The following is a 25,434-nucleotide window of genomic DNA, read 5'->3' on the forward strand; positions in this document are numbered from 1 at the left end:
AATCTAAAAAGAATTTTCTATTTCTAATTTTCTGATTTTAGACAAAACTTAACTCTTTCTCATCATTCTTTGCTAGTTCAAATATCACCTTCTTAAACAGGTTGTTGTTGTTTAGTTGCTCAATTGTGTCTGACTTTGTGACTCCATGGACTACAGCATACCAGGCTTCCCTGCCCTTTACCATCTTCCAGAGTTTGCTCAAATTCATGTCCTTTGAGTCAGTGATACCATCCAACCATCCTGTCCTCGCTCATCCCCTTTCCCTCCTGCCTTCAATCTTTCCCAGCATCAGTCTTTTCCAGTAAGTCAGCTATTCCCATCAGGTGGCCAAAGTCCTGGAGTCTCAACTTCAGCATCAGTCCTTCCAATGAATATTCAGGACTGATTTCCTTTAGGATTAACTTGTTGGATCTCCTTGCAGTCCAAGGGACTCTCAAGAGTCTTCTCCAACACCACAATTTGAAAGCATCAGTTCTTCAGTGCTCCACATCCAAGGAGCAAGTGTCTTTTAATTTCATGGCTGCAGTCACCATGCACAGTAATTCTGGAGCCAAGAAAATAATCTGTCATTGTTTCCATTGTTTCTCATCTATTTTCCATGAAGTGATGGGACCAGATGCCATGATCTTTGTTTTTTGAATGCTGAGTTTTAAGCCAGCTTTTTCACCCTCCTCTTTCACCTTCATCAAAAGGGTCTTTAGTTTCTCTTTGCTTTCTGCCATAAGGGTGGTGTCATCTGCATATCTGAGCTTATTGACACTTCTCCAGAAATCCTGATTCCAGTTTGTGCTTCATCCAGCCTGGCATTTCGCAGGATGTAATCTGCATATAAGTTAAATAAGCAGGGTGGTAATATACAGCCTTGATGTACTCCTTTCATAATTTTTAACCAGGAACCTAAGGTCAGAATTTATTTCACTATTTTCCTTTATTTTCTTCATGTTTGCTGCTTGCTAAGTCACTTCAGTTGTGTCTGACTCTTTGCCACCCTATGGACTGTAGCCCACCAGGTTCCTCTGTCCATGGGATTCTCTAAGTAAGAGAAGTGGAGTAGATGGCCATGCATCCCTCCAGGGGATCTTCCTGACCAAGGGATCAAACCAGAGTCTCTTGTGTCTCTTACATTGTAGGTGGATTCTTTACCAACTGAGCTACCAGGGAAGATCCATTTTTAAAGGCCCTATTGAATTTGTTAAAATAATGATTATGCTTTACATTTTGGGTTTTTTGGCCCCAAAATATGTAGGACCTTAGCTCCCTGACCAGGGATTGACCTGAACCCCCTGAATTGGAAGGCAAAGTCTTAACCACTGCCCATAAGGAAAGTCTCATTCTATGTCTTTTGACTGGAACATCTGGTCCATAATTATTGATATAGATCTATCTTCTTATTGCCATTTTGGTAGTTATTTTGGATTTCCTTTTGTAGGTCTTTTTTCCCCTTCTTTTGTTCTCTTATTATTTGATGACTATCTTTAGTGTTATACTTGCACTCCTTTTTCTTTTTTGTATGTATATTTTTTTATAGATTTTGGTTTGCAATTACCACGAGGTTTTGTAAATCCTAAAGGAAATCAGTCCTGAATATTCTTTGGAAGGACTAATGCTGAAGCTGAAGCCCCAATACTCTGGCCACCTGATGCAAAGGACTGACGCACTGGAAAAGACCCTGACGCTGGGAAAGATTGAAGGCAGGAGGAGAAAGGGACGTCAGAGGATGAGATGGCATCACCATCATTGGATGGCATCACTGACTCATTGCACATGAGTCTGAGTAAGCTCTGGGAGTTGATGGACAGGGAAGCCTGGCATGCTGCAGTCCATGGGTCACAGAGAGTCGGACATGAATGAATGACTAAACTGAACTAATAAGGTTTTTGTACAACAGTCTCTGTATATACATAATTATTTTAAGTTGCTGATCTCTTCATTTCAAATGCATTTTAAAACTCCCTTATGATTACTATTTTTGAGATATTTTACATCTAATTGTTTTGTGTATTCCTTAACTGCTTATTGTGGATATAGATGATTTTACTACTTTTGTCTTTTAACCTCCGTAACTAGCTTTGTATGAGGATGATTTTCTACTTTAACTGTACGTTTGCCCTTTATTGTTAATTTTTTTCTTTCCCTAATTTTGTTTCTAGTTGTGGCCTTTCCTTTTTTGCTTAGAGAAGTTCCTTTAACAATTGTTGTAAACCTGGTTTTGTAGTGCTGAACTCTTTCATCTTTTGCTTGTCTGTAAAGCTTTTGATTTCTCCATCAAATCTTTAGGAGACTCTTGCTGGGTAGAGTATTCTTGGTTGTAGGTTGTTCTCTTTCATTACTTTAAATTTATCAAGCCACTCCCTTCTGGCCTGCAGAGTTTCTGCTGAAAAATCAACTGATATTCTTAAGGGAGTTCCTTTGTATGTTATTTGCTGCTTTTTCCTTGCTGCATTAAATATTTACTCTTTAATTTTTGCCATTTTAATTACAATGTGTCTTAGCATGTTCCTCCCTGGATTCATCCTGTATGGAACTCAGTTGTTCCTCAATTTGGGTGACTGTTTCCCAGGTCAGTGAAGTTTTTAGCTATTACGTCTCAGGCTTTTTCTTTTCCTCTTCTCCTTCTGGGAGTACTATAATGCAAATATTAGTGAGCTTGGTGCTTTCCCAGAAGTCTCTTAAAGTGTCCTCATTTCTTTTTATTCATTTTTTCTTTATTTTTCTTTTAATTATTTTTAATTAGAGGATAAGTGCTTTACAACAGTATGCTGGTTTCTGCCATGGATCAACATGAACCAACCATAGGTATACACATGTCCCCTCCCTCTTGACTCTCCCTCCTACCCCACCCCCCTACCCCCGCCCCCCAGATTGTTTCAGCACACCAGAATTGAGCTCCCTGTGTCATACAGCAAACTACTACTGGCTATGTAATTTTACATAAGGTAATGTGTATGTTTCAATGCTACTCTCTCAACTTGCCCCATCCTCTCCTCCTCGCACTGTGTCCACAAATCTGTTTTCTATGTCTGCGTCTACACTGCTGTCCTGTAAATAGGTTCATTTTTTTTCTTTTTTCTGTTTAGTAGCAGTGATTTTTTCAGAGCTGGAGGAATCATGCTCTCTGACTTCAAACTATACCATAAAGCTACAGTAATCAAAACAGTATGGCTGCGGCACATAGATCAATGGAACAGTACAGAGAGCTCAGAAATAAACCTACACACTTATCATCAATTACCTACAACAAAAAAGACAAGAATATACAATGAAAACAGCCTCTTCAATAAGCGGTGATGGGAAATCTGGACAGCTACATGTAAAAAAATGAAAGTAGAACATTCACTAACACCACATATGAAAATAAACTCAAAATAGACTAAAGACCTAAAGGTAAAACCAGATACTATAAAACTCCTACAGGAAAACAGAACACTCTTTGATATGAATCACTGCAATATTTTTTGGATCCATCTCCTAAAGAAAATAAAAACAAAGATAAACAAATGGGACCTAATTAAACTTAAAAGCTTTTGCACAGCAAAGGAACCCATTGACAAAATAAGCTAAATGGGAGGCCTACTAGATGGGAGGATATATTTGAAAATGATATGACTAATAAGGGATTAATATCCAACATACACAATCAGCTCATATAACTCAACATCAAAAACACAAACAACCCAATTAAAAAATGGGCAGAAGACCTGAACAGACATTGTTTCAAAGAGGAAATGTAGATGGCCAACACGCACATGAAAATATGCTCAACATCACTAACCATCAGGGAAATGCAAATCAAAACCACAATGAGGTATCAAATACCTCATACCTGTCAGAATGGCTATCATCTAAAAGAATGCAAATAACAAATGTTAGTGAAGCTGTAGAGAAAATGGAACCCTCATATACTATTAGTGGAAATAAAAATTGGTACAGCAACTGAAAAACAGTAAGGTAGTTTCTCAAAGAACCATATGACCCAGCAATTCTACACTTGGGTATATACAAAAAGATAAAAACACTAATTCTAAAAAAACACACTCACCCCAATGTTCACAACAGCGTTATTTATAACTGCCAAGATACAGAGCAACCTAAGTGTCCATCAGCAGATGAATGGAAAAAAAAGATGTCACACACACACACAATGGAATATTACTCAGCCATTAAAAAAGAATGAAATTTGGGGGATTAACTGGTGGTCCAGTGGTTAGAACTCAGCACTTTCACTGCTAAGGCCCATGTTCAATCTCTGGTCTGGGAACTAAGATTTCACAAACCATGTGGTACAGCCAAAAGAAAAAGTTAAAAACAAATAATGGCAGAAAGTGAAGAGGAACTAAAGAGCCTCTTAATAAAGGTGAAAGAGAAGAGTGAAAAAGTTGGCTTAAAAACTCAACAATCAAAAAACGAAGATCATGGTATCCGGTCCCATCACTTCAAGGCAAAGATAGGGAAACAACAGAAATAGTGACAGACTATTTTCTTGGGCTCCAAAATCATTGCAGATGGTGACCGCAGCCACAAAATTAAAAGACTCCTGCTCCTTGGAAGAAAACCTATGAAAAACCTAGATAGCATAGTAAAAAGCAAAGACATTACTTTGCTGACAAAGGTCCATCTAGTCAAAGCTATGGTTTTTCCAGTAGTCATGGATGTCTGTGTGAGAGTTGGACCATAAAGAGGTCCAACACTGTGGTGTTGAAGAGGACTCTTGAGAGTTCCTTGGACAGCAAGGAGATCAAACTAGTTAATCCTAAAGGAAATTAACTCTGACTATTCATTGGAAGGACAGATGCTGAAGTTCCAATACTTTGGCCACTTGATGCGAAAAGCCGACTCACTGGAAAAGACCCTGATCCTGGGAAAGACTGAGGGCATGAGAAGAAGGGAACAACAGAGGATGAGATGGTTGGACTGTATCACCAACTCAATGGACATGAGTTTGAGCAAACTCCAGGAGATAGTGAAGGAAGGGGAAGCCTGGCATCCTGTGGTCCATGGGGTCTCAAAGACACTGAGTGACTGAACAATAACAAAAATAAATAAAACAAGTAATATATTCAAAAAGAAAAATAAAATTTTACTATTTGAAACAACATGACTGGACTTGAAAAGCATTATGCTAAATGAAATAAGTCAGACAGAAAAGACAAATATTGTATGGTATCACTTATAAGGAGAATCTAACAAATACAACAAACTAGTGAATATAACAAAAAAGTAGACTCACAGATATAGAGAACTAGTGGTCACCATCGGGGAGAAGGAATAGGGGAGGGGCAAAGGAGAGATAGGGGAGTAAGTACAAAATATTAGGTATGAGCTACAAGGATATATTATACAACATGGGGAATATAGCCAATATTTTATAATAACTATAAGTGGAGTAGTACCTTTAAAAACTGTACACCTAAAAAAAATAAATAAAAACTGTACACCTGTAACATATAATACTGTAAAGCAACCACACTTAAATAAAAAATAAATTTAATACATTTTAAATTATGTTTACATGTTTATTTTATGTTTCCACCTCATCAACAGACATAAGCCCCATGAAAATAGACTTGTCTGCTGCATCTTCAATATGTAAAATGGAAGTTACTAAGGTACAGAGATAAAATAATTTGCTAGATCTCCTTAACCACAGTCCAATCTCTTTCCATTTCAAATATTTAGACTCTTAAGCAGTGTCACTTTCTTACAAATTACAAATTATAAAGTAGTAATAAATATCACTCACATTTTTAATTGAAAAACAAATTCTCATACCAGTAATAAATATTTACAATTCTAATTAGTCCAAATTAAATTAAGTTTTAAAACAGCCATAAATTGCTCTGTGCCTTTACTAGAAACAATATCTCTGCTACTCAAATGAGTAAGAGACCTCATTTTTGACCTAACTAAAACAAACAGAATAGGAAAATACAAGTACTATAAATTGTACTTTAAAAAATGAGATTTTTTCTCTACTTTTTTCTAATAATATGATTTTATACTTTTGTCACTTAAAATTTTTTTATTTGAGAAACAGAAAAAACAAACCAAACAAAAGCAGATTTACTTACCCCTTTTGAACATTTTCTTTTTTGCTGCAGGGGTAGATGAAGTAAGTGCACATTCAAACTCTGCATCCTCTTGAACCTTAGAAGATCCTGCTGAAGTACAAACCACAGAATCATTAAGAAATCTGAAAACTAATTCTCTCCTGTACTTAAGTACAGATAACTTTCTAAGGATAGGAAACATAATACCACTTACAAACTTCAAGAGTTTGTATTATTAAATAAATATAAAATAATTTCTAGTAACCAAAACTGCCTCTTTTGACACTAAGCATCTTTCTAGCTCAAAGAAACAGTCATTCATGATAAATTGAAGCTTCTCCTAAGGAAGAAATGTGAAAGTAGAAGCAGTCAAATGCAAAGTGATTCAGCTCCTAGGTGGAAGGAGAATATTTTCAATGAAACAGGTGTTTAACTTTTAATGAAGATGCTGCCAAATTTTCAGATCAGTCAAATGGTGATGTTATTTTCCAAATGCAACACAATTTCTTAACCTAGGAATATGATACAATCAGATCAGGAGATAAACAAAGTAAAGATGTTTTAAAGACAAAAGAAAAAGTAAAGATACTCAACATTTATAAATTTGTATAATGCTAAATATAATAGCTGAGCTATATTGACAAAAAGGCAGTCTCACCCTACCTCTGTAACTACAATTTATACATATACAAAACAGGTTTATTGAAGTCATTTTATAAGCAGTAGAAAGATTTTTGTTTTGTCTAAAGTCAGTTTAAATATTTTCTCTTAGACTTTAATTTGAAACTATTCTTTCAATTTGCTTCATTCATTTAACACCCTTGGTAAACTCCATAAATAGTTTAAATGTAAAAAGTAGTCAAATTTAAGATCTATTACTAAAGAATTCCAAGCTAGACATATACAAATCAATTATTACTTTAATAATCTTTAAGTGTAGATAGGGGATATTGAGATGTATACACATACCTTTTACTCTGATTTTAGTCTCTGATTGTGTTCTTTTCAGTTTGCCTAAAAACAAAACCAAATATAACGTGGTCACACTAGGAAATTAAAATACAGGACACATTATCAAATCAAAGTCATTTCATATTACCTTTCATTTTCTGTGGCAATTCACTTGGTTCAACTTCCTCGGAATCACTACTTTCAGTGTACTGTACAGCAGCAGGTTTTCTCCTAAAATTAAGTATACACAATTTTTTTATCAACCCAAAATAAAATGGGATATAAAATCTATGTTTAATAAATGTAATACAAATGCTTTTGTCTTACCCTGGTTTATTTTTTGAGAAAATTTCAAGGGAAAAAAAAATTTTATTTGACAAATGAAAGCCAAATTTGCTAAAAGCATTTTGCTTTCACAGCCAGATGCATTTAACTGTACAAAATACAGTATCATGATTATTAAAATAAATTTGAGAAAGTAAACCTTCTAGAATAGTAATCTCTTCAACACTTTATTCAGTATTTGTTAATTCAATTAAAATACTTGTATAAAACTAGAACAAAAAAGAAGTGATTCTGATTATCAAAGAAAATCCTCCAATATAAAGTAAGCAGCTAAGAGGCAAAAATGTAATTCTTTCATAATGGAAACTTTTATAAATTCCATGTAGAAATAGTACAGTACTATGTTTAAGTGCCTAGAAACAATGGACTGTGGAATGAGACTGCCTAGATTCAAATCTCCATTCCACCATTTATTTGCTATGTGACTTTTGGCAAATTACCTAATACTCTTCTAAGTTTCAGTTTCCTCACTCGGAAAATAGGAATAAATATGCGATTCAGTCTGTACAATAAAATGTGTTACCACATGTAAAGCCTCTAAAATAGTCCCTGCTATACAGTAAGTATATCTCTATTTTTTAATTAATAGTTTAATTAATAGTTTGTGTGTTGGTTGTTGTTTTTCCCATGTCACCATTATTTCCACACCCTTGAACCTAATCTTGTCCAGCTGATAGTGCTCTGTTACCCAGACTCATGGTCAGTTCAGAGTTATATAAGATTTGAGATCTAGATAAAAGGGAAACTGATGAGTCCTGGTTTTATACTCAGTTCAGACAGGTATTAAAGACAGAACAATTAACAAAGCTCCAGATTCAAATAGAATAGCTAAGAGGGACTCAGATTTGGGGTCATACCTGCAGGTACTGATAGTGAACAAAAAAAACACAAAAGCCAAGTATTAGATCTACCTCAGAAATAAATAAAATTTATAAACTTAACAATTCAAGTGGAAATCAGAGGGGCATTATGGGTTTTATTCAAATTCTCCTTCCAGTCTACATGAATAGAACACTGTCCATAAACAACTTTATCATGTTTTATTTCGGCTGCTGTTGCTAAGTCGCTTCAGTCTGTCTGACTCTGTGCGGCCCCACAGACGGCAGCCCACTAGGCTCCTCTGTCCCTGGGATTCTCCAGGCAAGAGTACTGGAGTGGGTTGCCATTGCCTTCTGCGTTTTTATTTCTACTAAAGGTGAACTGAGAAACAACTCAAATGAGCAAACAATGCTTTTGTCAAGTCGTCCAATAAATACACATCAGTTCTCAACTCCTTAAATTCACAAAGAAAACTCTTCTAAAGTCTCAATGAAAACAAAAAACCCAAGAGTGAGGTCTCAGTTCCTATGTGAAAGAAATAGGAAAATGATAGAAAATAGTGATTATTAAAAATTATCAATTACTTCTTTTATATATTAATGTTACTTTTTAACCTACAAAATGAGAACAGTCTACCTCCTTAAGTCACAATGATTTTAGCAGTTTCAAATTAAAGAACGTATTTGAAAGAACTATGCTGTGGAGATAATGGTCATATCTTTCTTGTATATGTAAGAAAATAGAGAAAGAGTTTAAACATATTACATAAAATCAAACCATAAGAGAGTTTACCTTTTGGGGCGGGAGCTAGAGAATTCTGATTTGGGATATTTATTCTTTCCCTTGACATCTGAAATACTGGGTTCTCCACTACATCTAGATCCTTCCATTTCAAAGAAAAGGATAAAGAGTATTAGTAAACTATCTCAGACAAGAAGCATCTTTCTTAAAACGTTGGTTTTCTAACTCAATAGCTAGTTTCTTAATCTAGTATTTTCTCACAGAAGTAACTTCAACTTTTTTGTAACCTAGTTGTTTCGCCTGTACTCATCCAGTCAGTCCCCACACTGACTGTATTTCCTGCTATACCAAGACAGCTGAGAGCTGAAGAAAAAAATGAATAATAAACAAGTGGTATAATAAATGTACACTTCCCAATCTCAGTTGTCAACCTTGTATCACTTAGCAACTCTTCCACCTATCACAGCGCCTCCCTACCCACTCACCTGGAATAGCTATACTATCATACATTGGATCCTCTGCCCAAATTTTAAACTCCTTTTACTCTCAGCAGATGACCTACTTCACTTTATAAAGAAAATCAGATGTCATCTTCTATAAATTAACCAATTTTCCTTTTTTTAAATTTTTTAATTCTTTCAATTAATTATATTTTTCCTCAGCATTATTTCCTTTCCTTCTAATGCTAACTCATCTACCTATTTTCTTGATCACATTTCCTCCCAAAGGCCAACAAATTATTCTTTCCATTACATGCAAAATTTTTTCCTAAACCCTGCCCCAACGCCGAAGCCCTCAATTCTGCCTCTCTCTCCATCTACTTTGCCCATCTCAAACATAGCAAAATTCGTAACAGAACACAGATGTTATTTCTATTTCTTCATCTACTAGTCTTATTTTAAAATATCTTCAGTCTTGCTCTACTCTAACCAATCTTCAGAAATTAATTTTATGAAAGTCACTAACTGCTAAATGCAACCTTATAACTGCACCCCTTTTCATTTCTCCTCTAATTCGGCTCTAACCTATCTAAATCTGCTGCTATTCATGCCTACTTATTCATATTCAGTTATTTATTTACATTATAAATACCACAAACTATTCTGAGGTCCCAGAGCAAGATACTCTGTTTTGTTTTGTTTTTAGCTGCCCTTTCCTGGAGCTTTTTTTTCTCAACCAAAAATGTTCTTCCTCAGATTCTTTAATGTGCTACCACCCAATTTCATCATGGCCTCCTTCATGAAATTGTTCTTGACAACCAGTTTTCATGAGATTCTTTAGGAAAAAATATCTGAAATTTTTGTACAGTACTAAAGCCAGAGGTGGAATTACATCATTAAATTGGAAAAATCTATGAGGTCATGTTCAAAATTAAGGTTTACCTTTGATTAGTCCAGCTGCCTTTTCACTGGTATTGTTTCCTCCAAGTTCCATAGATTCATCATAAACATTACATTCCTAGATGAAAAGGCATATTTCTTACATAGTACTGCTGTCAGTTTTAAGTAAACTTAAAAATATATCCTATTTTATACTGCTTTGCTTTATACAATAAAGACTACTTAAATGGCTACCCTATTCTGGAACAATGCAAGGAGGTACATTAAGAGGAAAAATGTACAAATTGAAAAAAAAATTTAACAGGTATCTAAAAAAAGAAAACTAGTCTGTCTCGACCTTTTCAAAAGAAATACAAAAAAGCAAACTTCAATTATAAATGGCATATTACTGTGAGAAACAGTCATGAATGAGATTTACTTCAAAATTAAAAGGAATTCTAACACTAGAAACTTTGAAACCTAGAGTCCCTTCTCAATAGATAACAGATCTATAATGAAGCTAAGCTGCCACTGACATCCTTTTTTTCTCTGTAATTCTTAGAGTGGGTAGATCCAAAAGTCAGGTATCAGAGTGCCTCCTCCCTTGCTCTATCAGGGATTTTCCTGCCAATTCTTTGTTCTTTTCCCTTCCTGTTTCTTTGTTTCAAAAATGCATCTACGTGAGCACAAGAACTTCTATAAAAGCAAACATTTATACTTCTCTGTGAAAATATTTTCAACTGAGTCTACTAGGGCAGGGTTCCTCCAATCTTAATTCTAGACTTGATTCTGTATGAAGGAATGACAAATAAAACTGGGTTTAATTAAATTAATTCTTTCAGTTTAAAAAGAAAGGTAGGTATATTGTGAAAGGAAGATCATTATTTTGAATCAAAACCTCAGAGTAGGTTCAAGATTAGATAGCAGGAGTACAATGTAATTTTTACCTAGAATTAAGGCCAATAAAAGATATTTTATTTTATTTTTTAAAAGATAATTTTAAACATTTTATAAAATCCCACTAGAGTTTACATTTCTCTAAAAATGTGGTTGAAAAGAAAATCTATCCCCTTTCAACAGTATGAGTCTAAATAAATTAAAAATCCAAGATAGACCATATTTAGAAATATGTGACTAGAAATTAGATAATTTTTAAAAGCATTAGCTCCAAGAAGCAGATGTTAAAAATGCCTTTAGTCAAGACATCCTACCCAGCCTTCCTCAGTAATCAGCATAATCACTTATATTAAACAGCATGGAGAAATAATTTAAAATTTTATCTACAAAATAAAGGATGTCCTTCACATTATTCTTTTCACATTCAATGACTTTGCTCAGCAAACCTTTTCTTCATGAAGGTCAAAAAAAAATGTACATATAAAGCCTAAACTATCAAATACTATGCTCCTATCTGATGGAATTTAATTTTTGCTCTGTAAGTTTGCAATATCCAAATCTATTTAACATAATGAAATTTCTGTTGCAGTAAATGCCTGGCTGGAAATCACATTTTCAGTCTCAATTTCAACTAACGTAGCAAACAAAATATCATAAAGCCTTTCTACTACATAACACGTTAAATGCATGGCTAATCTTAAGGGTAAAAAAGAATGCCTTACTGTTAAACAGGTAATTAACAATGAAGTTCTACATATTCTTAGGTACTATTTTTTAGTTTTAATAACTAAAATGTAGGTGGAAAAAAAAGGTAAAAGGCACTGGAATATTCAGGGTAGGGGACTGAATCTTACATGTTAATACCATAGTTAAACTTCCAATAAAAGTACAAAGAAGGAAATGTAACTAAGCTTAGAAATTAAGAAAATGGAAAATAATAAACAGTGGTAGGAAACCAATATGCAGCATCTTTGAAAACGAAGAAATCAGAAGAACAGCAGCAGAGAAAAGTCCAAAAGAAAAAAATGTTTTGCATATACCTTGTACTTAAATTATTTCCCATTTTAAGTTCTTTGGACTTTCAGTTGAGAATGAAGAACAACCATTTCATTCTAATAGCACTTATTTGCCTTATAAAACTAACTGTTTAATTCTTCGGTTTGGTTCACTCAGTCATGTCCAACTCTTTTCGACCCCATAAACCACAGCACGCCAGGCCTTCCTGTCCATCACCAACTACCAGAGTTTACCCAAACTCATGTCCATTGAGTCGGTGATGCCATCCAACCATGTCATCCTCTGTTGTCCCCTTCTCCTCCTGCCCTCAATCTTTCCCAGCCTCAGGGTCTTTTCCAATGAGTCAGCTCTTCGCATCAGGTGGCCAAAGTACTGGAGTTTCAGCTTCAACATCAGTCCTTCCAATGAACACCCAGGACTGATCTCCTTTAGTAAGGACTGGTTGGATCTTCTTGCAGTCCAAGGGACTCTCAAGAGTCTTCTCCAACACCACAGTTCAAAAGCATCAATTCTTCGGCACTCAGCTTCCTTCACAGTCCAACTCTCATATCCATACACGACTACTGGAAAAACCATAGCCTTGACTAGATGGAACTTTGTTGACAAAGTAATGTCTCTGCTTTTGACTATGCTATCTAGGTTGACCATAGCTTTCTTTCCAAAGAGTTAAGCGTCTTTCAATTTCATGGCTGCAGTCACCATCTGCAGTGATTTTGGAGCCAAAGAAAATAAAGTCAGCCACTGTTTCCACATCGCTCTGCCATGAAGTGATGGGACTGGATGCCATGATCTTCATTTTCTGAACGTTGAGCTTTAAGCCAACTTTTTCACTCTCCTCTTTCACTTTCATCAAGAGGCTCTTTAGTTCTTCACTTTCTGCCACAAGGGTGGTGTCATCTGCATATCTGAGGTTATTGATATTTCTCCCGGCAATATTGATTTCAGCTTGTGCTTCATCCAGCCCAGTGTTTCTCATGATGTACTCTGCATATAAGTTAAATAAGCAGGGTGACGATATACAGCCTTGATGTACTCCTTTTCCTATTTGGAACCAGTCTGTTGATCCATGTCCAGTCCTAACTGTTGCTTCCTGACCTGCATACAGGTTTCTCAAGAGGTAGGTCAGGTGGTCAGGTATTCCCAGCTCTTTCAGCATTTTCCATAGTTTATTGTGATCCACACAGTCAAAGGCTTTGGCATAGTCAATAAAGCAGAAATAGATCTTTTTCTGGAACTCTCTTGCTTTTTCGATGATCCAGCAGATGTTGGCAATTCGATCTCTGGTTCCTCTGCCTTTTCTAAAACCAGCTTGAACATTTGGAAGTTCACAGTTCACGTATTGCTGAAGCCTGGCTTGCAGAATTCTGAGCACTACTTTACTAGAGTGTGACATGAGTGCAATTGTACAGCAGTTTGAGCATCCTTTGGCATTGCCTTTCTTTAGGATTGGAATGAAAACTGACCTTTTCCAGGCATGTGGCCACTGCTGAGTTTTCCAAATTTCCTGGCATATTGAGTGCAGCACTTTCACAGCGTCATCTTTCAAGATTTGAAATAGCTCAACTGGAATTCCGTCACCTCCGCTAGCTTTGTTTGTAGTGATGCTTCCTAAGGCCCACTTGGCTTCACATTCCAGGATGTCTGGCTCTAGGTGAGTGATCACACCATTGTGGTTATCCGAGTCATGATCTTTTTTGTATAGTTCTTCTGTGTATTCTTGCCACCTCTTCTTAATATCTTCTGCTTCTGTTAGGTCCATACCATTTCTATCCTTTATCGAGTCCATCTTTGCATGAAATGTTCCCTTGGTATCTCTAATTTTCTTGAAGAGATCTCTAGTCTTTCCCATTCTGTTGTTTTCCTCTATTTCTTTGCATTGATCACTGAAGAAGGCTTTCTTATCTCTTCTTGCTATTCTTTGGAACTCTGCATTCATATGGGTATATCTTTCCTTTTTTCCTTTGCTTTTCACTTCTCTTCGTTTCACAGCTATTTGTAATGCCTCCTCAGACAGCCATTTTGCTTTTTTGCATTTCTTTTCCATGGGGATGGTCTTGCTCCCTGTCTCCTATACAATGTCACAAACCTCCATCCATAGTTCATCAGGCACTCTATCAGACCTACTCCCTTAAATCTATTTCTCACTTCCACTGTACAATCACAACGGATTTGATTTAGGTCATATCTGAATGGTCTAGTGGTTTTCCCCACTGTCTTCAATTTCAGTCTGAATTTGGCAATAAGGAGTTCATGATCTGAGCCACAGTCAGCTCTTGGTCTTGTTTTTGTTGACTGTATAGAGCTTCTCCATCTTTGGGTGCAAAGAATATAATCAATCTGATATTGGTGTCAACCGTCTGGTGATGTCCATGTGTAGAGTCTTCTCTTGTGTTGTTGGAAGAGGGTGTTTGCTATGACCAGTGCATCCTCTTGGCAGAATCTATTAGCCTTTGCCCTGCTTCATTCTGTACTCCAAGGCCAAATTTGCCTGTTACTCCAGGTGTTTCTTGACTTCCTACTTTTGCATTCCAGTCCCCTATAATGAAAAGGACATCTTTTGGGGGGTTAGTTCTAAAAGGTCTTGTAGGTCTTCATAGAACTGTTCAGCTTCAGCTTCTTCAGTGTTACTGGTCCGGGCACAGACTTGGATTACTGTGATATTGAATGGTTTGCCTTGGAAACGAACAGAGATCATTCTGTCATTTTTGAGACTGCATCCAAGTACTGCATTTCGGACTCTTCTGTTGACTCTGATGGCTACTCCATTTCTTCTAAGGGATTCCTGCCCACAGTAGTAGATATAATGGTCATCTGAGTTAAATTCACTCACTCCAGTCCATCTTAGTTCGCTGATTCCTAGAATGTCGACGTTCACTCTTGCCATCTCCTGTTTGACCACTTCCAATTTGCCTTGATTCATGGACCTAACATTCCAGGTTCCTATGCAATATTGCTCTTTACAGCACTGGACCTTGCTTCTATCACCAATCACATCCACAAACAGGTATTGGTTTTGCTTTGGTTCCATCTCTTCATTCTTTCTGGAGTTATTTCTCCACTGATCTCCAGTAGCATACTGGGCACCTACCATCCTGGGGAGTTCATCTGTGTCCTATCTTTTTGGCTTTTCATACTGTTCATGGGGTTCTCAAGGCAAGAATACTGAAGGGGTTCTGAATATAAATATATTATATGTATATTTACTATATATAAAAACATACATAAGTTAAGTATCGAGAATAGTCACCCATACACTCATCAATAAGACAGAATTATCACTATTAACATTTTGGCACATACAGTATGTGTGACTACACTTAAGACATATACATATATGTATTTACAAACGAAGATTCAAATTCTATAGAAGATGTACCTGGCCTCTTTTTTTTAACTAAAAAAGATCATGAAAGTATTCTTCAAAAATAGGATTTTATAGTTTGATAATAACTTAATTATCATCTTATTAAAAGGTATTGCTTTTCTGCCTTTAAAATAATGCTAGGGCAATAAAGCTGTATTTTTCTCATTGGAATAAATATATTTCTGATAACTTCTTCAGACTTTTTTTTTTAATGGCACTATTGAGTCAAAGATTATAAATGCTTTTAATGCTTCTGATACATATTACCAAACTGACTTCAAAATGTAGTATCAACTTTCACTCTCATCAGCAATATACAAGGCCATTCATCATACCTCTAAAAACTGGGTATTATCAACTTTTTGCCAATAATTTTTTAATGACAAAATAAGTTTTACAATAAACCAGAGAGTTTAGGGAAAAAACACTAATACTTTACCTTCTTCAGTTGATTTTTCTTAATTCTTTCAACAGGAAGAGACTTGCCATCATGGAAGTTGGTAAGAATCACTGCAATGGCTGTCAGAGTTTTGCCCTATAAAATGTTTTACAAAGAAAAAAGATCAGATTCTGAAACCCAGATTACCAGGTAACATTTCAAAACCGATTTTTCAAATAAAGTAAAAAAATATCAAACAGCATTCAGGGCCACAGAAGTGTGCTGATTATTATGCTAAATAATATACATATTAATGAAGTTATTTCACTGATTACATTAGGAAATGTCTTACCATTCTGTATTACTGGGAGTTATTAAGTAATTTACTCTAAAATACTATAAGCATCTTTGAGAAATGTTATTTTATTGAACAACTGCCATTTAAAATTTCACATTTAACCCTGAACTAATAACTTTATCATGAAACCACAACTATTTGCTTGCCATATAATTCAAAGCTAACTTAAAATGATTAGTAATTCCAGTATGAACATGAGTCATTATTTTATTAAACTTAATTTCAAAACTTAAAGGCTATTTCTTATCAATACAGCATAAAGGACAAGATACTTCTTTTGTATTTTTTAAAAGCAGAAATATAAAAATTTTCATTATTTTCCACTATTTAGCTGAATTTATATTGAGCAACACAGAAATAAATCTCTTTCAAGTTGGAAGCAGTGTAAAGCAGCCGTTTTCAAAGTGTGGTCCACAGCTCCTAGAAGTTCCCCCAGGGCCCTTTCAGGAGTGTGTACAGTCAAAAATATTTTGATTATTACTCAAACTTTGTGTTGGATATTTGTAGTAATTCCACAAAATTGCAATGGTGGGCAAAGCTGCTGCTGTTGCCTCAGCATGAAACAAAGCAGTTGGCACTGTACTATACCAGGAGTCATCATATTTCTAACTAACACATACAGTAAAAAGAAAAAAAATGTTTACTTTAGGAATACTCTTGATAAAGCAGTACACATTCATTTTACCAAATCTCACCTCTTTAAGTAATGGATCTTTTAACTATTCTTGTAATAAGATGGGAAGAACACAAAATACTTCCTTTGCATACCAAAACATGAACGTTATCTAGAGAAAAATCACTTGAGACTGAATTGCAGCTCAATTAACTACCACACATTATCATTTTCAAGTATCACCATTTTAACTTGAAAGAATGACTGACAACTAGTTATCTATGATTGAGCGGCAGACATTTTCTTGAAAATTAATAAAGTGAGCCTATGAACAAAGTGAGACCATCAATTCCAAAGGAAAAAACTGACAATGTTTGTGGTTAATGATAAAATTTGAGCTTTTAAGCAAAATTTATATTAGAAAACTTGTATCAACACCATAAGCACAGAAGCTTCCCAAATGTAAATGCCTTTCTTAGTAAGATCAGAAGTAATACCAATGAATGTAAAACTTTTTATATTATATAATGAAATGCATCAACATTTGGCAGATCTGTGTAACTCAGTGAACCAATATATTCCAAATGAGCAATACCTAATGTTACAAAATCATGCATGGATAAAATATCCATGCAATGTGCAGCTACACCAATGAATTTTAACAGAACAGAGTATAAAAAGTTCACTGACATGATACTTAATTTTTACATTATCGGAATTTCCCTGGCAGTCTAGCGGTTAAGACTCTGTGTAGAGAGCACAGGTTCAATCCCTGGTTGGGGAACTAAGATCCTGTATGCCACATGGCACAGCCAAAAAGAAAAGTTCCAGATTATAACTATTAACCTTTAATAGGGATTTCACTAGTGGTCTGGCAGTTAAGAATCCACTCCCCAATGCAGTGGATGTGGATTCGAGCCCTGGCTGAGGAACTAAGATCCCAAATGCTCAGGGGGATCTAGGCCCATGCCCCACAAATACAGAGCCCATATGTTCTGGAGCCCATGCCACAACTACCACTACTAGACAGAAGCCCGCAAGCTGTAACACAGGAGTGGGTAGCCTATCCCTTCTCCAGTGGATCTTCTCGACCCAAGAATCGAACCGGGGTCTCCTGCATGGCAAGCGGATTCTTCACCAACTGAGCTATCAGGGAGACCCTTTAATAAACTAACACTTGCTTAATTTTGATCTTCCGGCAAAGAAGATCTAGTTATCAAAAAAACTGCTAAAGCACACCTCTTTCAAATACATATCTGTGTGAGGACTAATCTTCTCTGTGTATCTCAATGAAAACAAAAGAATGAATGAAAAAATAGGTATAACAAATCAGCTATCAACTATTAAGCTACACATTAAAGAGACTTGCAAAAATGTAAAACAATGCCAGTTTTCTCATCAAAACTGTTTTCGTTTTGGAGTGCACTTTTCACTGAAAAATATGCTAGTTCTGTTAGCAAGTAATGAGTTAAAATGAAAAATTTATTATCAAAACCAAAAAGTATAAAAACTGCTAATGTAACAAATCATATTTTTCCTTTAATAAAACCTATAAAAGATAAGCAATTTTAAATTTCAAAAGAAATTGAGAAACATGTTTATATCATTACTGCCAATTATTTTAATTGTACCTTGGGCAAACAAGCCAAAAGAAAGACAAAGAAGAAAAATTCGGCATTATTTTAAGTGAAAACCATAGGAAAAACTACATTCTACACTAATAGTGATATCTATTCCCATACTGGCACCAATATATTCCCATCTCTATCTACTTTAAGATTACTTCATATAAATCTTAAGTTACTGAACTTCCCTGGTGCCCAGAGAAGAGCCTGCCTGGAAATGAAGGGGACACAGGTTCAATCCCTGGACTAGAAAGATAGCACATGCAACAGGGCAGCTAACCCTGTTCTTCATAACTACTGAGTCTGTGCTCTGAAGTCCACAAGCTGCAACTACTTAGCCTGTGTGCCACAATTACTGAAGCCTGTGAGCTCTGGAGCCTGTGCTCCACTACAAGAGAAGCCATTGCAATGAGAAGCCTGCTCACTTCAACTGGAGAGTGGCCCTTGCTTGCCACAAGAGAAAGCCTGTGGGCAGCAATAAAGACCCAATGAAGTAAAATAAATAAAGTTAAAAAAAAAACTTAGTTAAAAAATAAAATGTTATTAACTTAATAATTACCAAACCCATATCATCAGCTAAAATTCCTCCATGAACATTTTCTGGTCGGTCCTTTTCAGAAAAATTTGTTATTGTGTTATAGTATAAGTCACTTCGCTGTTCCCAGAATGGTGGAAGTTCTTCACTGTTTTCCCGTGAAACCATCCAAGCTAGAGCTTGTTTTTGATGTGGAAGCAATGGTGTTTCAATAGCCTGTAAGAAATGTCATAAACAGAAATACAATAAGTCCTTTCTTATAATAAACCCAACAAAGAATCTGGAAAACAGTTGATCTTCTGATTTAAAAAAAAATGTATATAGTAACGCTACATTTTAAATTTTCAAATAGTTTTAGATAGAAAATACTGGCTCAGTACCTCAGCTGGTTCCATTTCCTGAGTTTTATCATCTTCTTTTAAATCTTCAAACAATTTGTCAAATTCAGTCTTAAGCTACCATAAAGAGCAACAAGAAACATAGTGAAACAAACCAATTAATAACTGCACTTAATTCAGAGACTTAAGTCATTTAACTCAAAGAGTTGCATACCAAAAAGTACATATAATATATATTAATTCTTTGAGATACTACACTGCTCTGTTATAGTTGAAAAAATATAGGATGCGGTTTGAAGTCCTGGGTTTCAGTCACAGCTCTGTCACAAACAAACCTTTCTATAACTTTGGGCGAGACATTTAATTTATATGGCCCTGTATCTTATTACTGCAAAACAAACAGAATGAACTAGATTTACAGGTTCCTTCTGCCACTGAAATTCTATGATTCTACTAGCTGTATTCAAACCATTTTAGCAGATCCTATCAGGTATATTTGACTTTTTCAAGTAAATGACATTACATTGATTAATACTATAATCAGAAACTTGCTATGTGCAACAAAATATTACAATAATTTCAATCTTAATGCTAATTTAGTTGGTTCTTTAAACTGATCTTGTCCAATTTCATAGTAACATATATGTGTTATAATTATCTTTGTAAATTACCAAGTAAACACAGAACATCAGTCCAGAAGAAACCATGCCAAGTCTAAAAGTGAAGAGAGGTAATCTGGGGTTTACCCACCAGACACAGGCTCACACCCTTCTAACAATGAACAGAGAAAACACACTAACTACCTTAAGACTATAGAAAGGCTAACACTGATGCTGCTGCTGCTGCTGCTGCTAAGTCACTTCAGTCATGTCCGACTCTGTGTGACCCCACAGACAGCAGCCCACCAGGCTCCCCTGTCCCTGGGATTCTCCAGGCAAGAACACTGGAGTGGGGTGCCATTTCCTTCTCCAATGCATGAAAAGGAAAAGTGAAAGGGAAGTCGCTCAGTCGTGTCCTACTCTTCGCGACCCCATGGACTGCAGCCTACCAGGCTCCTCCGTCCATGTGATTTTCCAGGCAAGAGTACTGGAGTGGGGTGCCATCGCCTTCTCCAACACTGATGAGTAGAGACCAAAAAAAATTGTTTTAATTTTTTTTTATGTAATTGTGTAATTAGAAGATTGATTTCATTAATTTATATCCATTTTCCCCCAAACTAACCCAATGTAATTCCCTGGTGGCTCAGACAGTAAAGCGTCTGCCTGCAATGTGGGAGATCCAGGTTCAATCCCTGGGTTAGGAAGATCCCCTGGAGAAGGAAATGGCAACCCACTCCAGTACTCTTGCCTAGAAAATTCCATGGAGGGAGGAGCCTGGTGGGCTACAGCCCATGGGGTCACAAAGAGTCAGACATGACTGAGCGACTTCACATGCTTCACATAACCTAATGTAATAGTATCCTGGATCACAAAGTAGATAAAAGTAAGAAAAAGACTAAGGCCAAAGATTTGGAACTACTTTTCTTTAGCACTGAATTTGCAATCTTACTGAAGGAATAAGTTTCAAGCTTCAATTTTTTAAAAATTATGAACACTTAAAAATTTTCAAATAATACAAAAACATCAAAACACAATAAAATATTCCAGGTATATATATAGCAATGTATGTCTCAATGTATGCCTGAATATACGTATGTAGATATATTCCTTATATCTACTGCTTTCTTTATACATAAATATTTACAATATATTTTATTGATTCTACATTTCATAACAATATAAAATGACTAACACTAGCACATGCATACTTATCCCATTTTTAAACATCGATCTTCAACATTTAAAATTCACTTTCAGGTTACAAAATTTTAAAAAAGCACACCTGTTCTGTTGTCATCTGTACTGCAGCATGAATTGGCATACTGTAGCTTGGTCCAGCTCTTCCAGTGCCCCAACCACTTTCCAAACTGAACCCTAAAGCTATAATTTACAAAATGAAAAGAATACAAAATTATCTTTTAATAAATTGTTTTTAAAGCTTGTCTAATAAGCTAAATTAAAACTTTCCTTAATATATGTTTTAAACATTTTAAAGGTAAATTTCCAAGGTCATTCAAAAAATACATTAAAAGAATTCCACGATTTGAACTTTTGAAACACAAATAATACTTTTTCATTCTCTATTAGGAAATTCTTTTTATCTATTACTTATTAAAAAGAATGTTTAAAATCGGGGATTTCCAGGTATTATCACTGGGGGAAATCTGGGGAGGGCCCTCCCTGTACATTTTTCTGTGTGCGTGTGTGCAACCTCCTATGAATCTATTGTTATTTCAAAATAAAGAAAAAAAATTCAGGGATGTCCTTAAAAATAGTCCTAAAAAAGAACTTGGAGGCTTCAGTACTAATTAATTTAGTCAACCAAACTCAAAACTATTACTTAAGAGAATAAATGTTTTATAATTCTGGCATCTTACAATATCAAAATAATAGTATATTAAACCCTAAACTTACATTTTGGTGCAGGTCCCAATTTAAATCCACGTTTCTTTAACTCATCTAAAACTGCTTTTCTATTTTCTTCTTTTCCCCAAAATGTCATTTGCAGAGGCATGGTAAAAGTATTGTTTGCACCAAAAGGAACTACCCTATTATAATTAAGGGAAAAAAATGAGAAGTTAATAGTGTTATTTTTTTACATTTAATTTTAAGTCCCATTAAGAATCATGTTAAATAACTGTCACATGCAAATTTTACATGGAAGTAAAACAGAAAGAGATTGTAGAGGACAGAGAAGCCTAGAGTGCTACAGTCCACGGGGTTGCAAAGAGTCGGACATGAATGAGCAACTGAACAACAACAAAAAGTATCTAACTGGGCAGACTAGCAAGAAAAGGAACATGGAGGAGGACCAATAATGAGAAGGTAAGGGCAGTTTTCAGGATGAGAATGCCAGAAGAAACTAAGATAGAAGTGTTTAAATACATAAGATAACCTGTTACCAAGGTTGTAAGATAAGTAAAATAGTAAGTTTACTTGAGAAGGTAGAGCTTTCACTAACAGAACCACTGAGTGTAGCAACCCAATCTGAGAAAATGGGGAATGATTTCAAAGAATTATTTCTGATTCAGGATTCACTGAAAGTTTACTCTCAATATCTGAAAAGCCTGAGAAAGGAAATGAACTGAAAAAGGAGAAAACAAGTAAACAAGTAAGAAGATACTGCTAAGTATTTATCTTCCAAACTCACCTTTAAATATTCTAAACAATCTATACTAAAATTTAGATCACAAACACAAATGCATACAAAACATAACCAAGGAGACTGAGTTTTAAAAAAGGAACAAGTGGTAAAACTAAGAAGGGATATGCCTAATTAATACAACAGCTGCTACCTAGCTCCAGTCAAATGATGTCAAGTGGAAATCAGTATCCTGCATTACCAGATCTTCCATTTATCAAGAGAAAACTTTGTAAATAATGTTTTATAATTAGGGAAAAAATAATATGCATAAAATGCAGAACATCCAGATATTTTAATATTGGAAATAACTGAAAAAATTTAAACACTGCAGGCAAAATCAAACTCGTCTGGAACTGATCACAGCCTATCAGCTTACAACCAGATTTAAACAAACATTCCCAAACTTCTAAAATCAATACACTAAAAGGCCTTTTTTTCTCCTCAAAAAAATTAAAGATACCAAAGGAACATTTCATGCAAAGATGGGCACAATAAAGAACAGAATTGGTATGGACCTAACAGAAGCAGAAGATATTAAGAAGAGGTGGCAAGAATACACAAAAGAACTATACAAAGAAGATAACCACCAAAGATAACAAAGAAGATAAACCCAGATAACCACAATGCTGTGATCACTCACCTAGAGCAAGACATTGTGGGCAGTCAGGTGGGCCTTAGGAAGCATCACTACGAACAAAGCTAGTAGAAATGACAGAATTCCAGCTGAGCTATTTCAAAGACTAAAAGATGATGCTGTGAAAGTGCTGCACTCAATATGCCAGCAAATTTGGAAAACTCAGCAGTGGCCACAGGACTGGAAAAGGTCAGTTTTCATTCCAATCCCAAAAAAAGGCAATGCCAAATAATGTTCAAACTACTGCACAATTAAACTCATTTCACACACTAGCAAGGTCATGCTCAAAATGCTCCAAGCTAAGCTTCAATAGTACATGAACCAAAAACTTCTGGATGTACAAGCTGGATTTAGAAAACGCAGAGGAATCAGAGATCAAATTGCCAACATCCACTGGATCATAGAAAAAGCAAGAGAATTCCAGAAAAACATCTGCTTCATTGACTATGCTAAAGCCTGTGTGGATCACAACAAACTGGAAAATTCTTTAAGAGATGGGAATACCAGACCACCTTACCTGCCTCCTAAGAAATATGTACACAGGTCAAGAACCAACACCCAGAATAGGACATGAAACAACCGACTGGTTCCAAACTGGGAAAGGAGTACGTCAAGGCTGTATATTGTCACCCTGCTTATTTAACTTCTATGCAGAGTACATCATGCAAAATGCCAGGCTGGATGAAGCACAAGCTGGAATCAAGATTGCTGGGAGAAATATGAATAACCTTACACATGCAGATGATACCGTCCTTATGGCAGAAAGCAAAGAGAAACAAAAGAGCCTCTTGATGAAAGTGAAAGAGGAGAGTGAAAAAGCTAGCTTGAAACTCAACATTCAAAAAACTAAAATCATGGTGGACAAAGGTCCATCTAGTTAAAGCTATGGGTTTTTCCAATAGTCACATATGGATGTGAAAGTTGGACCAAAAAGAAGGCTGAGTGCTGAAGAACTGATGCTTTTGCACTGTGGTGTTGGAGAAGATACTAAAGAGTCCCTTGGAGAGCAAGAAGATCAAACCAGTCAATCGTAAAGAAAATCAACCCTGAATATTCACAATGGATGAACTCATGCCAAAGCTGAAGCTCCAATACTTTGGCCAACTGATGCGAAGAGCCCACTCATTGGCAAAGACCCTGATGCTGGGAAAGATAGAAGCCAGGAGGAGAAGGGAACAACAGAGGATGAGATGGTTGGATGGCATCACCGACTCAATGGACATGAGTTTGAGCAAGCTCTGGGAGGTGGTAAAGGACAGGGAAGCCTGGCGTGCTGCAGTCCATGGGGTCACAAAGAGTCAGACATGACTGAGTGACTGAACAACAACAAAAAGGCTTTTTTTCTTAAAAGACTGTGTGGACTTTCTAATATTTGAACCAAAGTCTCTTTTAGTAATAATTTACCAGGAAAGTGAGGGAATAACTATTTGATGGTTAGGGTAGTGCAGGCAGATGATAAAATTAAAACATTTACTGAACATATACTAAAGGTATAGTCACAGAAGTTGTCAGAGCAACTATACATATCCTTAAATTCCAAGATTACCACAATTCACAATTATTAAAACTAAACTCCAAAAGTGCATTACCCTTCAATTTGTGCCAATTTGTTGTCCATGATATAGGCCAAGGCAGCTGCAAGATCTTTCTTTATATGACCAACCTGATTTCCATTCACATTGTTTACTTTAATTGCATTCTTATCATAGGGGTTATTCGGCTCTCGTTGTAATGCAACCATTTCATTATTATTAACCTAATAAAAATAAACAGATATGTTATAAATAATAAATATATGATAGATTTCTTCACTGTACTTTATCTTGGATTTCCATTCATTTTTTTAATGCTTGCTGAATGACACCACACATATGAAATGTACATTTTCTTAGACTCATATTTCTATAGAAATATTAGAGAATATATTTTAAAATAATTCTTTTGTAGTATTTTCCTAATTTACATTAACTGGAAAGTAATCCTTGATATATAAAAGGTATAATCAAAACTAACAGATACACATTATATAAAATTCCCAACATAACTTCAAAAACAGATAATCTCTTGAATGCTTATTACATACCAAACATTGTTCTAAGTACCTTATACAGACTGACTCTCAAAACTGTCACAACCCTACTGGTAGGTCTTATCATTATCTCCATTTTGCAGATGAAGACACTAAAGCACAGGAAAGTTAAGTAACTTG

The 25,434-nt window shown here is 35.5% G+C and overlaps 1 protein-coding gene across 2 annotated transcripts in view; it reads right to left on the minus strand.

The window, feature by feature from the left end:
- Positions 1 to 25,434, minus strand: part of HLTF (helicase like transcription factor) — a 59,685-nt gene that overhangs the window by 24,086 nt on the left and 10,165 nt on the right. The window contains exons 3-13 of one of the 2 annotated variants that reach the window (XM_040234477.1): positions 24,815 to 24,981; positions 21,862 to 21,995; positions 21,230 to 21,327; positions 19,391 to 19,465; positions 19,035 to 19,226; positions 15,940 to 16,035; positions 10,286 to 10,361; positions 8,955 to 9,045; positions 7,147 to 7,229; positions 7,017 to 7,061; positions 6,069 to 6,155 (exon numbers count right to left, since the gene is read on the minus strand). In XM_040234477.1, the coding sequence (XP_040090411.1) occupies positions 6,069 to 6,155; positions 7,017 to 7,061; positions 7,147 to 7,229; positions 8,955 to 9,045; positions 10,286 to 10,361; positions 15,940 to 16,035; positions 19,035 to 19,226; positions 19,391 to 19,465; positions 21,230 to 21,327; positions 21,862 to 21,995; positions 24,815 to 24,981 (1,144 nt within the window). Of the gene's footprint in view, positions 1 to 6,068; positions 6,159 to 7,016; positions 7,062 to 7,146; positions 7,230 to 8,954; positions 9,046 to 10,285; positions 10,362 to 15,939; positions 16,036 to 19,034; positions 19,227 to 19,390; positions 19,466 to 21,229; positions 21,328 to 21,861; positions 21,996 to 24,814; positions 24,982 to 25,434 lie in introns of both variants that reach the window. The other variant, XM_040234470.1, reaches the window with a different exon arrangement.

The sequence above is a fragment of the Oryx dammah genome, unplaced genomic scaffold (genome assembly GCF_014754425.2).
Source record: "Oryx dammah isolate SB20612 unplaced genomic scaffold, SCBI_Odam_1.1 HiC_scaffold_2, whole genome shotgun sequence".
NCBI classification, from domain to species: Eukaryota; Metazoa; Chordata; class Mammalia; order Artiodactyla; family Bovidae; genus Oryx; species Oryx dammah.